Source organism: Chinchilla lanigera, unplaced genomic scaffold (genome assembly GCF_000276665.1).
Source record: "Chinchilla lanigera isolate Chin_1 unplaced genomic scaffold, ChiLan1.0 scaffold00036, whole genome shotgun sequence".
NCBI classification, from domain to species: Eukaryota; Metazoa; Chordata; class Mammalia; order Rodentia; family Chinchillidae; genus Chinchilla; species Chinchilla lanigera.
In genome coordinates, this window is record NW_004955437.1 from 4,093,307 (window position 1) to 4,110,347 (window position 17,041).

Below are 17,041 nucleotides of genomic sequence, written 5' to 3' on the forward strand. Positions count from 1 at the left end.
AGAAGAGTCTGTGAGTCACATGTATGGCTTAAAAAAGAAACCAGCTTTTCTCTCCATCCACTCACAGAGTCACCCAGGCAGCCTGCAGGCTCCTCTTTCACCCCGGAGGTTGGCTGGAGTTTCACGGCCAGTGAGGATCCTGGTGGCCGAAGGTGGCCTGCCTGCTGCCGGGCACCCTCCCAGAGAGAGGAAAATCCCGGGACTCAGTGGGGAGTGCGGTGCTGAAGGCTCAGCTGCATTTAAATGTAGTAAGGAAGCCGGGCGTGGTGGCGCACGCCTGTAATCCCACCACTCGGGAGGCTGAGGCAGGAGGATCATTGTGGGTTTGAGACCAGCCTGGGCTACCAAGTGAGCTCAAGGCCAGCCTGAACTGCATAGTGAGACCCTGTCTCGAAAAGACAAAAAATAAAAAAATAAATGTAAGGATTCTTTTTGGAGGGCAAAAGTGTTCATTCGTCTTTGCCAATAGATGGTGTCCACCTTGTGGGGGCGTTGATATTAGTGTCCTCAGCATCTCGCCCATCCTCCCAGCTTGCCGGCTTTCCCTCTGCCCCAGGACTTGGCCTCGGCACCCTAGAGCCTGAACGCGCTGCTGCCCCCTTGGTGACAGCACACGACCCCGGGGGCAGGAGGGAAACCCTTCCATCAGAAGTAACTACACCAGCACTTTTCCAAACAGGGAGAAGACAGACGGACTCCTGAACCGCAAGGGCGCACGGGGAAGTCTGGGTCTTCGCGATGCCACCGCCCGCGTGGCCCCCAGAGCCGACCCGGCTCCGGCATCCGGTCAGGGTGAGCGATGCAGCGGCGACTCCGGGTGGACAAGCAGGAGCGTCCGGGGCCGCCAGCCGAGGCTCCCCGCATGTGGACGGGGAAAAGAGAAACCAGTTCCAGCAGGGATTGCTTTCGTGTGTGTGTGTGTGTGTGTGTGTGTGTGTGTGTGTGTGTGTGTTGTTTTGTTTTCCCTGCAAGAGCGATACCTTCACCATGACACATGAGGGTATTTATTTTAGGCCTGGAGCCCGCAAAGCAGACTGCAGAAGGAAAGGCGACCTGGGCCTCCCGGTCCTTGGTTCCGCCCCAGAGCCCACCTGGTGGTTGCCCTGGTAATCAAGCCTCAGAGACCCTGGGCATGGCCGTGCTGGAGAAGGGGCTGCAGGCCTAGGACCTGCAGGGGCTCCTTGCCACCTTCCACCCTCTTGGAAGCAGGGGAGGAACCCTGGGCTGTCACGGCCTGGGGAATGCCAGCCAGGAGCTGCCTGGGGTCAGAGCGGGTTAGGGTGAGGCTTGGGCGGGTCTGCCCGCGGCTGGGGTACGGGGAACCTGAGGCATCGGAAACCCTGCTGTCCCTTCCCGGGCCGGGGGGGGCCCCCCGCTTGATTGGGTGGGCAGCTGTGCGGGCCTGGCTGGTGCAGGGCTTCCGGGGGGTGAGGACACTCCGGAGCCCAGGGGAGGAGGAGGGGAGGGAGGGGAGGAATCCGCTGCAGAGGACCATGCGAGGCGAGGTCCCACGCAGAGGGAGTGGAGGTGACAGAGGAAGGACAGGACAGGGTCACAGGGAGCCCCGTGCACCCTTCAAGGCTCTCACCTCCATCTCCAGTGGAGCGGGGGCATTGGCCGTGTCCTGAGCAAGGCCCAGCTGCGGCTCCACGACAGCAGCTTGGCCCCGGCACGAGGTTGCGGCAGGAGCCTATGCCCCGTGAGCAGCCTGGCCCTGGATCTTGGTGGCTAAGTAACCCTGGTCACCGCTTGAGACCTGGCAGAACCAGTGCGTGTCCCCCCCCCCCCCCCCGTGTGCCTGCACCCACTGGTTCTTCCCCACCGGGAACCTCTGCCCTAGGGTGGGGGACTTTCTGGCCACCACACTGCACCAGCCCCAGGGCCCCCTGGAGGGTGATCTACACCCCCAGGTCATCGCCAAACTGCTGCGTTACTCCTTATGGCCGACAGTGACGCAGAGGTCCCCACTGACACCTGCCTGAGGCTCTGGTCCTGAGCACCAAAGCCATCGACCCTCCCGAGCAAGGAGGGAGAGGCCTGGCGCAGCCTTCTGACGAGCCGCTGAGGGCGCCCTGCTGGTAGGAAGCAGCCCGGGGTATTTTGAGCTCAAGGCCAGCACCCCCAAAGGGACAGGCAAAGCACAGGAGCGGACCCTGCACGTACAAGGAAAGGCCAGACGGCCTCTAGGATAGGAAAGAGCATGCCCGGCCCATGATTGAAAATGTACAAATTAAGCCGGGCATGATGGGCAGGCTCGTAGCCCTGGCTTTGCGGGGGCCGAGGCAGGAGGATTGAGAGTTCGAGCCTGGCCTGGGCCACTGAGCGACTTAGCAACACCCTGTCTCAAAACTGAGAACAAAAAAGGGTTGCAGGTAGAGCTCGGTGCAAAGGTCAAGCGTTCAATTCCCAGTACCAGAAGAAAGAGGAAGAGAAACTGAAGCTGTTCTGAGAGATCATTTCTTACCCCTTAATTCAGCAAAACTTCAGAAATGTAATGACACCATGCACCGGAGAGGCAGGGGGACCCGTGGGGTTGGTGAGGCCCCATAGCGGCCAGGCAGCAGGATCCGGCCAAGTTACAAATGCACTTACCCTCGAGCCAGCGATCCCAGCACTAGAAACTCAACAAATACACCAGCACACATCCCAAATACACACGCTTGTGTATTTAATGAAGGTTCACAACAGCAAATGGTTAGAAAGAACGCGTGTCCATAAGGGGGGGCAGATGAAATAAATGTGGCAGGTCCAGGGCACCGTACAGTGGCGGACGAGGCTCCCTGCAGGCTGGGCAAGCTCTCCCACGGTCAGGCTAGTGCAGGGCTGAGACCCGCGCTCAGGGCTTGCAATCCCAGCTGCCTGACTGACTGGCTATGCGGTCTGGAGCAGGTTGATCTCTGTGTTAACTACTGCCTTCGTGTCCTTAATGGTTAAATGGATCTAACAATAAGACTACCTACCAGGTTGTTATGAAAAACACATGAATTAACATTTGTAGAACACCCAGGACAGTGCCTCATCACCACGCCAAGCAAAAATTCAAGGTACCACCGTGCATATTTCATGCCACTTTTTTTTTTTTTGATCTTTTTGAGACAGGGTCTCGCCATGCAGTTCAGACTGACTTTGAGCTCACTTTGTAGCCCAGGCTGGCCTCGAACTTGCAATGATCCTCCTGCCTCAGCCTCCCGAGTGCTGGGATGACAGGAGTGCGCCAGCACGCCCAGCTCTTCATGCAATTTTTGTGGGACACTACATTCCTCAGTGGATGAAGCTGTAGACGAGATCATGGCAGAATGTGCTGGTTGGGGGTGGGCCCTGTAGGAGAGGTGTGTCCTTGGGGACACAGTATCTACAAAATTATAAACCTAGATGAACAGGGGTGAGTGGAATCGCTCCTTCACAGAAGACACATGCACACAGCTTTCACGCTCAGTGGAACAACAATATTTATTTCATTTTTAAAATCAGTTTTTTTAACGTAACAGTTTTCCTATGAAGAACTCAAGATGCACACGCGCACACACACATAGAATTTTTAATTTATAACAGTAACAAACCTTCTTAACACTTGCAATTCCTCTAACGGGGGCTGGGAGGTTATTCTCTTATGAAAGAGAAGGAGCCATGCATTCACCCAGCACAGGGGCTGCCAGCTGATCAGCGCCTGCCCGGGAATCAGCGGGGGCAGGAAAAGAGCTCCAGGCTCCCGCTGGTGCTGAGTTTGTACTCAGTCGGGCCTTGCGCTCCAGAAGTTAGCGCGAGGACTCCGTGACCCTCATTTTAAGCGGGCAAAGCTAACGGCCAATGGCAGAGCCGTGCAAGATGTCCAGGACCGTGGCCAAGCTCAGCGTGGTGAGGGACGGGCTGGAGGGGTCACAGAGGAGGGGCGGTGCCGTAGGCCTGAGAGAGGAGCTTCGCTGCTGCGGGACCGGGGGCTGAGAGCCGGGGTACGGAGATGGGACGGCCGAGGGGCGCTGGTGGCCACTGCATGGGAGGAAGTTCTACTCCACGCCCAGAAGGGAGTTCCTGGGGTGGCCTGGCAGGGGCACTGGGGCCACCTCGGCTCGGGGTCCTCCTGATCTCCCAGTCACAACCACCGAAAGACAGCGGCCAGGGACGCTGCAGTCCCCCAAACGCCTGCAGAGAGCACGGGGCGGGCGCAAAGCGGAGGCGGAGGCGAAGATTCTGCAGGACGCGGTTCCCGCAGGAGAGCGGAAAGCGGACGGGCACGGCTCTTCCTTCTACAGCACGCGGTTATTCCAGAGGAAGCGCAGCAGCACCTGGGTTCTTCCAAAGACAAACAGGGCCAGGCGAGCCAGTGCGACTCTGCCCTCCTGCCGGAGACCCTGCTTACAAAAGAGAAATAGAGAAAGAGGTGACACACAAAAAAAGCATTAGAAGAACCTAAAGTTAGAAATCTGATGCACTAGAAAACATTGATTCAATCCAGGCTGCAATCCAACAATTCAGGAGTTGTGGGAGCTGAGAGCAGGGAGCTGGGTCTGGCCTGTATCCTCCCCATCACCTTGGAGGTTTCCCTGTACACCTGTCCCCTCCCCAGCCCTTGTGACTGGCCACTGAACAGGGCCTTTGCACTCGGCTACATCTTCAGCTTTTTTTTTTTTTTTTTTTTGAGACAAGACTCAAACTTAGGATCCTCCTGCCTCAGCCTCCCAAACTGTTATGATCACAGGCATGCACCTAGCTTCCCCGTCTTGATCATCAGCAGACTGCAGCTCTGTTCTCAGGGCTGAGGACCCATTCCTTTGGCTTTTAGCGGCTTCCCCAAGCTTGCCAAGCAGTAGGTGAACGCCGTTCCTCTGGCCCGGTGATCACACATGGCCCCTTGCTTAGAAGTGAAATCCTTGCGGTGGCTCCTGGCCCTGTGGAATTTGCCCGCTGCGCAGCTCTCCGTATCTCTCTCAGCTTTTTCCCTCCTTCGGCTGCAGCCACACCGGCCCCCTTGCTATCCTCAGACTCCAAACACGCCCTGCCTGCGGGTCTTGCTGCTCTCTATGTCTATAGCATCTAATCAGAGCCGGCACATAGCAGGTGCTCAATAAATGTTAGTTGAATAAATGAATGAGTGATAAACCAATAGCAGCAGGATAAGCAATTTAGATATTGTTCTGCCACTGACTGGAAATCATGAAGGGATGTTTCCCCCTTTTGATGGTGATATTAGTCAGGAAAATCAAACGCATTTCCTTCCAGTGTGGTAAATGAGAAAAAGTACAGAAACTGGATCAGATGCTCGTAACTTGCAACTCAGAAGCTGAGTGGGAAAAAAGAAAAAAAAGTAGCTGAGTGGCCCTAAGGAGGTTACTCGATCCCACTGAAACCCAAGCACTTCTCCTGAAATGCCTGTTGCTGTACCTTGTAGGACTGTCGGGAAAATTAAGTGAAACCTGTAGAGGGATTTCAGAGAGTACCTGGAAGAAATTGTTCAAGAAATGTTAGTTTCTCTTCCTCTTCCTAACAAACTAAGAATTTCCCTGTGCAAGACTGGATCGTGCAGGGCCCGAGGGGAAACGGTGCGATACCTGCATCAGGCTGCTTCCGGGGAGGCTGAGGGGCAGACGCTACCTGGGAAGGTGTGGGGAAGCTTCCCGGGGAGAGCCAGAAAGCCACAGTTCCCAGAACTCAGGAGGAGAGAGTGCTGTGGAGTGGAATTGCAGAGGCACATTTAAGATCTTAAAGCTACTCAGGAGGCTGAGGCAGGAGGATAGCATCGCCACCAAGTTCAAGGTCAGCCTGGGCTACCTAGTGAGTTCAAGGCCAGCCTGAACTACATGGTAAGACCCTGTCTCAAAAAAAAAAAAAAAAAAAAAAGAAAAGATCCTAAAAGCAATTAGAAGCCTAAGGTGTGTTATATTAAAACACACTTTATATCTAGAGAAATAACCTGTCCCAGATTTTTTAAAAAAAAAAAACAGCAACAACAAAAGCAGGCATTTGAACAAAAGTCCCACAGAACTAAATGGTAAAATAGGTGTTCTTTTGAGAAATATAGATCTTTTTTGAAAACACAACACTTGCTTAAGTGAAAAAATAAGATAGCAAGAAATGTGTTCAAGAGCAAAACAGTCCTTCCAGCAGACAAAAACGTAACTGGGTGAGCGCCTTGCTTGGCAGTTGCAGGAGCAAGAATAGCAGCGTCTTCAAACACATGAACAGTGGGAAGGCGTCCGGGGGCCAGTGTGTATGTATTTCTTCCATGCTGTTTGTTTGTTTGTTGTGTTTTTTTGAGACAGGGTCTCACTATATGGTTCAGGCTGGCCTTAAACTCACTGTACATCCTCGGCTGGCCTTGAACTCACAGTGAGTGGTCTTCCTGCCTCAGCCTCCCGAGTGCTGGGATTACAGGCGTGCACCACCACACCTGGGCGCTTCCATGGACATTAAGCTTCCAGTGCAGTATGCAGCTATGGTTGTCCTTTGAGGCCAGAAGGTAAAGGCTTTGAGTGAGGTTTCTTTTACAGTCGTGGGGATTGAACCTAGTTTTTTTTACATGTTAGGCAAGTCCTGTACACATCCCCCACTGAGGTGAAGCCTTTTGAAAGGAATCCCAGAGGCAGAGGGGTAAGCCCCACAGGTCTCACCCTCTTGGGCTAGAGGGGTCACACGCCAGGCGCAGACTAGAGTGGTGCGTGGGTGTGGCAGTGAGGCAGTCCTGGGTCAGCGGCTTCCCCGCGGTGCAACCTAGCACGAGGCCCTCAGCCGCTCTGAGCACCTCCCGTGAGAATCAGGAATAACAGGGGCTGGGGATTTAGCTCAGCGGCAAAAGCGCCTGCCTGGCAAGCGCAAGGTCGTGAGTTCGGTTCCCGGTACCGGAAAAAACCCCCAAAAAAAAAAAAAAAAAAAGAATCAGGAATAACAGCCCCAACTCCACTCGTAGCTGTAAGGACCACGAAGACAATGCCCATGAAGTCCTTAGCACGACTTGGCAGACAGCAAGCCCTTGGTGAATATTATTACGTAGCTTTCGTTTTCCTTCTAAATCGAGCCGGCCCGAAAGCTAGGGCTTGACGAGCCTGTGAGTCCACAGGGAAACAGACACCTTAAAACCCAAACTCCTACCTCAACCCGAACTCCAGACCGGTTCCTCCAGCCCCCAGACCACTCCGCTGCTTCGCAACTTGTTTGTCTAATTGGAATTTTTGGGTTTTTTTGTTTTTTGTTTTTTGTTTTGTCTTTTTGAGACAGAGTCTCACTATGCAGTTCAGGCTGCCCTTGAGCTCACTGTGTAGCCCAGGCTGGCCTCGAACTCACAATGACCCTCCTGCCTCAGCCTCCCAAGTGCTGGGATGACAGGCGTGCGCCACCACGCCTGGCCTAATTGGAATTTTGAAGTCAAATAGAGTCCTGGATTGTCCCATCTGCCCTCCCCAGTTCTTCCCAGTCCGTGAACAGCACCACCACTCCTTCAGGGGCTCAGGCCAAGAACGCTGAAGTCATCTGTGACTGTTTTTATCTAAATGTCCCTCTAGAGCCCCAGGCACTCCTAGGCCAGGCTTTTGGAAGGTGACTGGGATATGGGGTTTCTGGCTGACTTCCTGTTAGGAGGCGGGGGCTGTCTGACAGGAAGGTCACCCTGGACACGACCTGGAAGGGTTTATCTCCCTTCCTGCTTACTCCCTTGGCTCGCTCCTTCCTGGCTGCCATGATGTGAGCAGCTCTCCCCCCAGGCCCCTCTGCCATGCTGTTTCTTCTCTGGAGCTGCTGACCATGGACTGAAATGTGAGCCAAAATAAACCCCTCCTGCTTTTTCTTTTCTTTTCTTTTCTTTTCTTTTTTTAATTCTTTTTTGTTTTGTTTTTTTTGAGACAGAGTCTTGCTGTATAGTTCAGGCTGCATCTGAACTAACTGTACAACCCAGGTTGGCCTTGAACTTGCGGCAACCCTCCTGCCTCAGCCTCCCAAGTGCTGGGATTACAGGGGTGCACCACCACGCCTGCCTCCTCTCCTGCTTTAAATTGCAGGGATGGTGTCTCAGCCATGCAGGAAGTGGTGTCTCAGCCATGAAGATCATGCATGACTACTCTTTCTCTCTCTCACGGCCATATCCAAGCTACCAGCTGGTCCTATAGGCTCTACTTTCCTTTCACTACGTGCCCTGCATCCTGCTTGGAGCCCACCTCCCCACCTGACTCTCCTACTTCCTGTTCATCTGCTTTATTGTCAGCTGGCCCTCCATTCTGAGTTCGAGGGGCACGGACTCATCTTCAGTCCAGCTCACTGCTCGAGCTACTAACACCTAGAACCAAGCCTGGCATACAGTATGCACTCAACAAACACTTGTTCAGATGAAACTGACTCATCACACTTGTCACCTGGTCATTGGTGCTTGTTTTTCTTTGTATCCCTGGGGTCTATGGCATCCTAGATGGGACCTCTCATTTGTACTTTGTCTCGGGGATGTTTGATTTGAGAGGAGGGCTATGTGTCTTCTGCATTTGGACCAGAGGGTAAAAGAGGATAGGCACGTCCTGAAGACAGCTGGTGGCAGCGGCAGTGATGAACAAGGTCATCGTGGCGCCGTGAATTTCAGGGCTCGGAGAGGCGGCCAGCCCTCCTACCGCAGGGCCCGGCTGCAGGTGGTTCTGGAGGAAAACCAAGCTGTAATTTCATCACCCCAAACAGCAGCCCTGGGATATAGCTCAGTGGTGCAGCACCTGCCTGGCAAGCTCGAGGTCCTGAGTTCGATTCCAGTCCCCCACAAAAAAAAACCCCAAAAATTCCAAACAGCAAGCATCAATCTCCCCTAGGTCCCCTCATTACTGCCTATCATAATCAGGAGAAACTAAACAACCGGCTGGGCAGGGGCTCACATCAGAACCTTCTGAGTCAAGGACACCCCAAGTTACAGCCCAGGTTCTCCTTCTGCCTGGGCAGTAAGCTCCTTGGGAAGCTTTTAAAATGCTCGCCTCACCCCAAACTAATTAAATCCAAATTTCTCAGCATTGGGCCCAGATATCTGCAATTTCTTAAGCTGCATAATTCCTTAAACTACCACGCGTGCTCCTCGGAGCGTGGCGCACTCCCTCGCACTCAGAGCCCACAGGCTGCTGGGCAGGCGGGAAGGGGAGATTCTGATCCTCCGGAGGCGCAGGTGGGGCGGAGACCCGCACATCCACTCAGCCGCCTAGTAGCAGGTGTGAGACCCGGGGCCGGCTTGGACTCAGGCTCCCACTCTGCAGGACTGACGACCCAGACATCATTCACGCGGAGTCCCGGCCATTCCTGGGTACCCCGGCCACGGGCAGCCACGGTCCGGTTCGCTCTTTGTCCTACTCGGTGGGACCCTGACCTTGCTGTGGTGACCAGGTCTCACCTCCTGAACCGTCCTGCGGTTGATGCGGTCTCCCATGTGCCTCAGCTGTATGGCCAACTTCCGCAGCGTTTCCGCCTGGCGCCGGTTCTGGTCGGTGCGATTCTCCTTGGTTGGAGAAAGTGGATTGTGGTCTGCATTGACAAAGAGAGTTCAAAAGCGGAAAACTTGACTTAGTTACTTGTAAGCACACCCAGGGCCCGCGTTCAGCCCCAAAGATCAGCGAGGGACGAGGAAGAGGAGGAGGAAGAGGAGGAAGAATAGCACGTATGATCAGTAAACGCTCTGTCGTTGAGCTATACCCCCTACATATGCAATTTTAAATTTTACTACAGTAAAATCAAGCAGAATTACATCTTAGTAATATATTTTGCTTAGGCAAATATATGCAAAATAGTATCATTACAACACATAATCAGTACAATATTATTAATAATAATCTTTACACTCTTTTTATTATATGTAAGTCTTTGAAACCCAGTGTTTCTTTTTATACTTATAGCACATCTCAGTTCACATGCTAAATTCTCCCTGGAAAACCTAGATCTGGGGGCGGGGATAGAGCTCAGTGGCACAGCGCCTGCCCGGCAAGTGTGAGGTCCTGAGTTCGATTCCCTGTTCAAAAAAAAAACCTAGATCTGTATTTAGAGGTCATGAAGTTGATAAATAGAAAACTAGATCCACATGTTTAAGTTATTTTGAATGTTTTTAAATATTTCCCAAAAGGAAATCGATTGTCAGATTAAATTAAAATTGAGTAAAATTTAAAATTCACTTCCTCCATTGCCACATTCCAAGCACTGAATAACCAAATGTGGTCAGTAGCTATGGCATGGGACCTGCAGGGCTAAATCTTTAGTTCTTCAAAATTAATTTTTTCCCATTTAATATTTTTGCCCACTCTCCTAGATGGAGGCCTCCAAATCTTATTTGCTTCCAGCAACTATGGAGTGATGGGTGTGTTTTTGTTGTCGTTTTTTCTTCTCTTTTCATGTGTGTGTCGGGCCAGGGATGTAGCTCAACAGCACAGTGCCTGCCTGGCAGGTGCAAGGTTCTGAGTTCGATTCCAAGTACCAAAAAAAAAATTCATGTGTGTAGGTGGTACTGGGGCCTCACATTGAGCTATAATCCCAGCCCTAATTATGTATATATGTATGTATGTGTGTGTGTGTGTGTGTACCTATGTATTTATTAAATTTTGAGACAAGATCTTTCTAAGTCACTAAGTTGCCCAGGCTGGCCTTGCTTGAACTTGGGACCCTCCTGTCTCAGCCTCCAAGAGTGCTGGGATGATAGCCACTACGCCCAGCCCTCTGAGTACTTTTAAGCAACACTGTGTATAAACTACTTTTTGGGTGCTTTGGGAAACTTGTAAAGAATAAAGGCAAGGTTTCTGTCCTCTGGTTGCTTACACCCCATGGGTTAGAGGTGGAACATCCCCTGAGTCCTTTCAGAGATACAGAGGAGAAGGGGACAAATTTGGGCTAACGTTGATATAGCTATGGCTTTCTAAATACAGCTGGTTTTGTGTGGAGTCTGTTTCATCCCCATAGAGCATGAGGGCTTCTGATTTTGCAGGCTTGCCCTCAGAGTCCAGTGGGACTCTGTCCTGGGAAAGGAGTCAGCCTTCCACCCCCGATGGTTATCCGAGTTGGGTGGTGAAGGATGAGCGCAACATGATTAGCCAGGAGCAGAAAAGACATGCGGTGGGGACCAGCTGGGCTGGAGCTGGGGACAGATGGACGGACGGACAGATGGACAGACGGACGGACTGACAGACACCTAAGCAGGGAGGCTGCGGTCTCAATGCATTAATGAATTCACTTCTGCCGAGGGTGAGGCCCTGGACGGAGACTTAAATAGCAGACCTAGCTGAACGTTTCATTCCAACTGCAACCTCACTCCGTGATTTCCATTTCCCATGGTTGTTTTCAAAAGCATCTGGAAACACATGCGCCTCTGGGCGCCTGACACCTCAAGCCATTTACGACCGCACCGTCGTGAGTCCAGGCCTGCAAAGGTTATCGGACACCTTAGAAAGAGTGAGACAGCAGCCAGGGCTGAGAGCTCGACGGCCCGAGAGAGAAGGGGCCAGAGAGGAGGGTGGAGCCGAGCCAGGACACCCTTCACCTCCAAACGGGCTCCGGGCCAAGCTGGCCGGCCGAGCAGGTGGCCCAGCAAAAGCATATTAAGCAGTTACTCTCCGTTCAACAGAGAAATGCAAAATCTGACATTTTTTGCTTTAGAAAAATGAAATACAAGTGGGATACATTTCAATAAGGGGCCTGGAGACGGACATGGAGGCCTACGGCTGTCATCTCAGCACTCAGGAGGCTGAGGCAGGAGGATCGCTGTGAGATCGAGGCCAGCCTGGGCAACATAGAGTTCAGGTCCAGCCTGCACTACAGAGCAAAACCCTGTTTCCAAAAAAACAAAAAAAAAAAATTATGCAACGATAAATTTGACCCATTTTTGTCAGTTTGATCATAATTAGCATTGCATCAGTGATTCAGAGCTAGTAGTAGGACACTCACGGCCAAGAGGTCAAATCAGTTTTGGATTTTCACATCGGAAGAACTTGGATGAATAGGTTTACCCCTGTGTGCCTACTGTGAGGTTTACGGAGCAGAAGAATAAACAAAGGGGGAAGAAGGCCTTTACTCCGGACCCGGAGAGGAGAGGACCGCACGAAATACAGCGCTTCCCTGCGCAAGCAAAAGAGGCCGTAGGTGCATGAGGACTCTGGCTACAGCTGGAGCCAGGGGCGGGCTCAGTGACGTGTCGGGAGCTGATTGGGGCTTCCCTCGCGCGGGCGGGAAGGGTAAGAGGAGGTCGCGTTCAGGGCGGGGCAGGAATCGATCACGTACAGTTAATTTTTAAGCAGTCTATTTAATTGCCAGTTTTATGCCCTCAATAGCAAGAAAAATACACGCTGCATGGAATATTTATTCTCGTTTCATGCTCATCTCTTACCTGGGCTGCGGGCCATGGCTGCCGGCGTCCGGGGGCGGACAAGTCCGCTCTTGTTCTGGTTCCTCTTCTGAGGTCTGCATTCTGCGCTCAGCAAATGGCAACAACTTGCTACTTTGAGAGTGGGAATCAGAGCTCTTTCAGGTTCACAAACAATCTCGTCTTGCTCTTGCTCATTTATGTTTTTTCCCTGTTAGAAAAAATGTTATTTTCAGTGAATGTGCCTGAGTTTTTAGTAAATACTAAAAAATACTAAAATACTAAAAATAGTACTATTTTAGTAAATACTAAAAAATTGGTGCGTTAGATGAATAGTGATCCTGCAGTTGTATTTATTTATTTATTTATTTGAGACGGGGTCTGGCTGTGTAGTCCAGGCTGCCTCAGCCTCCCACTTGTGCGATAGGTGTGCGTCACCACGCTCGGCTCTCTGTCCTCCGCTTTAATTCTACAAATCAATGGGTTACGGGTCTGGGTGGGCTATGGAACAGGATGATCTCAATTTCAATTTAATGGAACATTTTTTTAGGTTTTGTGGTCTTCAGATTTGCTACCCTGCTCTGCACCTTCCTCCCCTTAGCTTTTCTTTGTCTTTGCAACCGCCACATTATCAGGGGAGGAGTTTAAATTGGTATAGGCAGACAAAGAAATAAGATCCGGGCGTGGTGGCGCACATGTATGTTCCCAGAATTCTGGGAGGCTGAGGCAGGAGGATCACAACGTCCAGCCCAGCCTGGACAACTTAGTGAGACCCTGTGTCAAAGTAAGATATAAAAAAGGCTGGGGATGTAACTCGGTGTAGCTCTGGGTGCAATCTCAATATGAGAGAGAGAGAGAGAGAGAGAGAGAGACAGAGAGAGAGAGAGAAGGAAAGAGAAAGAGAGAATAGCCAAAGGAAAAATAGATCACAGCCTGGGGAGGCAGGAGGGTGGAACTATATCCCGTTATCTCTTCTACATCCGCATGTGTGTCCTTCATCCCCCAGCAGTTCTTACACTCACAGATACTAATGAAGGTCGTCGTCTACCTGCCCATCCCCCCAACACTGTTGTATCAATCCAATGAGAAACTGAAGTAAGGGGTGGGGGATGTAGCTCAGCGGCACAAGCACCTGCTTGGCAATCGCAAGATCCTGAGTTCGAATCCCGGTACCAAAAAAAAAAACTGAAGTAAGACTCATTATCTTACAGACATATAATTCTCTTGATTTAAAGCCTGGCCACAGGAGCACGTGCCCAGCATGTGTGTGTGTGTCGGGGGCACTGGGTTTGATTCCCAACTCTGCAAAGCAACACAAAATAAAAATATTTGTCACAGAGTTCAGCTTGGGAGGAGCATTGGGATTGAACCCAGAAAGTACTGAGTTACATGTCACGCACCCCTCTCCTTTTTTTAAAACATGAGACAGGGTCTTGCTAAATTGTCCAGGTTGGCCTTCAACTTCAGATCCTCCTGCCTCAGCCTCAAGTAGCTGTCACATTTCTATCCTACCTTCTAAATCTAAGCAGTTACTAGAAGGAAGGGATGGAAAACATTATGTAACTACAGAAGGTAGGAGAAGAACCTTTAAAGCTAGTAAGTTTTATTGTTTATGTTTTGTTTGTTTTTTGTCTATGTTGCTGTTATTTTGCTATTGCTTTTTTTGTTCTCTTGAAAAAAAAAAAAGCAATAAGTGGGCCAGGTGTGGTGGCACACAGCTGTAATCCCAGCACTTGGGAGGCTGAGGCAGAAGGATCACTGTGAGTTCAAGGCCAGCCTGGGCTACATAGTGAGTTCAAGGCCAGCCTGAAGTGCATAGGGAGACCCTGTCTCAAAAAGAAAAAATAAAAGGCTAATAAGTGAACCACATCTGTAATTTTAAAAGTTTTCAAGTAGCTCCTGAAAAAGTTATAAAAAATAAGAGGAATTAATTTTAATGACACATTTTAGCCTATTATATCCCAAAATAAATGCAGATTTCAACATAATAGAAAAATTTAGCTGGACATGGTGGCTCAAACCTATAATTCCAGCACTGGGGAGGCTGAGGCAGGAGGATTGTTACGAGTTTGAGGCCAGCCTGGACTACAAAGTGAGCTCAAGGCCAGCCTGAACTGCATAGTGAGACCCTGTCTCAAAAAGACAAAAAAAAAATTATTAATGAAATATTTTACATTGTTATTAATGTAAGTCTTCGATGCCTAGTGTGTATTTTGTACTTAATATAAGGACATCGCAACTGGGACGAGCCACATTCTGATGGAGAAAATGTCCATAGAGAAGCAAGAATTGAGAAGAGAGCCGGGTGTGGTGGGGTCCGTCTTTCATCCCAGCACTTGAGAGGCTGAGGCAGGAGGATCCTCGTGAGTTTGAGACCAGCCTGGGCTACAAAGTGCGCTTAAGGCCAGCCTGAACTGCATAGTGAGACCCTGTCTCCAAAAGACAAAAAAAAAGTGCATCATTAAAAAAATACAGGGCTGGGGATATAGTTCAGAGCACAAGTGCCTGCCTAGCAAGTGCAAGGTCCTGAGTTCAATTCTCAGTATCAAAAAAAGAAAAACCTAAAAAAATACAAAATAGGACATATTTACTAGAAAACCAAGTATCCTCTTAAAAGGTGTTTTGGGCCAGGGCTATAGCTCAGTGGCACAAGCGCCTGCCTGGGAAGCACAAGGTCTTGAGTTTGAATCCAAGTACAAAAAAAAAGAAAAGAAATAACAAAAAAAGGTGTTTATTTATTTTATTTTACTTCATTTTTTGTCTTTTTGAGACAAGGTCTCGCTATGCAGTTCAGGCTGGCCTTGAGCTCACTTTGTAGCCCAGGCTGGTCTCCAACTCACACCGATCCTCCTGCCTCAGCCTCCCAAGTGCTGGGATTACAGGCGTGCACCACCACACCTGGCTAAAAAAAGGTGTTTAATTAAAGTTAAAATATTAGCTCTGTTTTCAGTGATCATGCTGGGATGGAACCCAGGACCTCGGATCTACTACAGCCTCAGCCCTTGTCTGCTTTTCATTATGAAGATTCTCAGAGAGGAGCTAGGAGGCCAGCACACCTGCTTTGGTAAATGCATTTTGCACGTTTTCAGTTATTGAAAGCTTGGAGTTGAGAGAAGTGTTATTTGAGCAAGGTAAAAGGATCTTAGGTGCCAGGTATGGTGACACACACCTGTAATCTCAGCACATGGGAGGCTGAAGCAGGAGGATCACCATTAGTTCAAGGCCAGCCTGGGCTACGTATAAAGTATTCTGTGGCTGGGGAGGTGACCAGAATGTTTGTGAGCCTTAAGTCTCATTGGCTCGATGTATATTTTGGGGTTTGAATATTTGTTTGGTTTTTTCAAATGCAGTTTATTTAAAATTCGTATAAGGTTACAAGAATCTTTGGAGCATTCTCAGCGTTGGGTTCAAGAATGGGACTGTATGTTCACAAACAAGAGGCGGAGTGGGCCGGGCGTGGTGGCGCACATCTGTTATCCCAGCCCTCGGGAGGCTGAGGCAGGAGGATCCTTGCGCGTTCGAGACCAGCCTGGGCTACAAAGTGAGCTCAAGGCCAGCCTGAACTGCATCGCGAGACCCTGTCTCAAAAAGACCAAAAAAAAGAGGCAGGATGAGCCGGCTGCGGGGCCGCTCACGTCTGCACTTCCGGGATCCTGACAAGAGCTGCTCACAGAGCTTCATTTGAGGCTGGAATCTCAAGATGAATGTTCTGCGTACTCGGAAAAAGTCAAAGTTGTTTGTTTGTTTCCTGTTGGCACTGGGAATCGAACCCAGGGCCTTTGTGGCACTGAGCTCCATCCCTGGCCCTTTTGATTTTTATTTGCAAACAAAGTCTCACTTTGTCACTCAGTTTTTCATGCTGGGCTCAAACTGGCGATCCTCCTGCCTCTTTTGTATCAGAGTTTTGAGGTGAATCGTCCGGGCATAAGGTGGGGAAAAGAGGGAGAGCGGGACCTCTTCAAAATGTCCACAGGAAAGGTTTTAGTGGTGACGCTACAGTCTGTTATTGGAGATTGGTCTTTTTCTCTTTATCTTTGCATTTTACCTTTTTTCTAAAACTCAAAATACATGGACTCATCCATTCCTTTTTCCAAAAAGACAGATTTTTGTTTTGTTTTGTGTTCGAGTTTTGGGAATTGGTCCCAGGGATGTGCTTCAGCCTGTTTTATTTTATTTTGAGAGAAGATGTTGCAAAGTGGCCCAGGCTGGCCTTGAACTTGCTGTGCTCGTACTGCCTCAGCCTCCTGGGGGGCTAGGATAACAGGCAGATACCTCCATGCCCAGCTCCCCTAAAAGGATGGATTACCTAAATCAAATTCCAGAATTGCATTACAATGTGGAATATCTTTGAGAGATTTCTTTTATCATAACCTTTCTATTGCTCAGAAAAGCAAACGGATGCATTTACAGAGGGCTGGTCCAGAGAAAGTATGTTTTAGCTTCAGGGAGGACTAACCTCTCCCTCTGTTGCAGGCAGCTGAGTCAGAAATAGTATAGGCACTCAGACAGGGCTGGGCCCTCAAAGGAGCCAGTGCGGAAGACAAGATACCTGGCAACTCTGGGCCAGACCTCAAGACGAACGATGAAACAAATGCACCCACTCACCTCCCTAGGGATGGACCTCAGGGATTGATAGTCTAAGTAGGTAGCGATTGCCTTGAAAAAGCCGGGAAGGGGCTGGGGATTTAGCTCAGCAGCACAGCGCCTGCCTGGCAAGCGCAAGGTCGTGAGTTCGATTCCCGGTACCAGAAAAAAAAA

General features: G+C 50.3%; 1 protein-coding gene across 2 annotated transcripts; it reads right to left on the bottom strand.

The window, feature by feature from the left end:
* Positions 1-3,433: 3,433 nt before the first annotated feature.
* Pxt1 (peroxisomal, testis specific 1) lies at positions 3,434-12,488 on the bottom strand. 2 transcript variants are annotated; one of them, XM_005389593.1, is made up of 3 exons: positions 12,308-12,488; positions 9,338-9,468; positions 3,434-4,349 (listed from the first exon to the last, which is right to left on the bottom strand). In XM_005389593.1, exons 1-3 carry the CDS (start codon positions 12,321-12,323, stop codon positions 4,245-4,247), a joined length of 252 nt encoding a protein of 83 aa, XP_005389650.1. In that variant the 5' UTR covers positions 12,324-12,488; the 3' UTR covers positions 3,434-4,244. The 2 variants fall into 2 exon arrangements, with proteins under 2 accessions (XP_005389650.1, XP_005389649.1); XM_005389592.1 differs by having other exon boundaries at positions 3,434-4,352.
* Between the last annotated feature and the right edge of the window lie 4,553 nt (positions 12,489-17,041).

What these genes read in the sequence shown, in the direction of transcription:
- Pxt1 (XM_005389592.1), bottom strand. An exon ending in ACCGCAGGACGGTTCAGGAG is followed by an intron (nt 4,353 to 9,337) that starts GTGAGACCTGGT and finishes CTCTTTTGTAAG; the next exon opens with CAGGGTCTCCGGCAGGAGGG.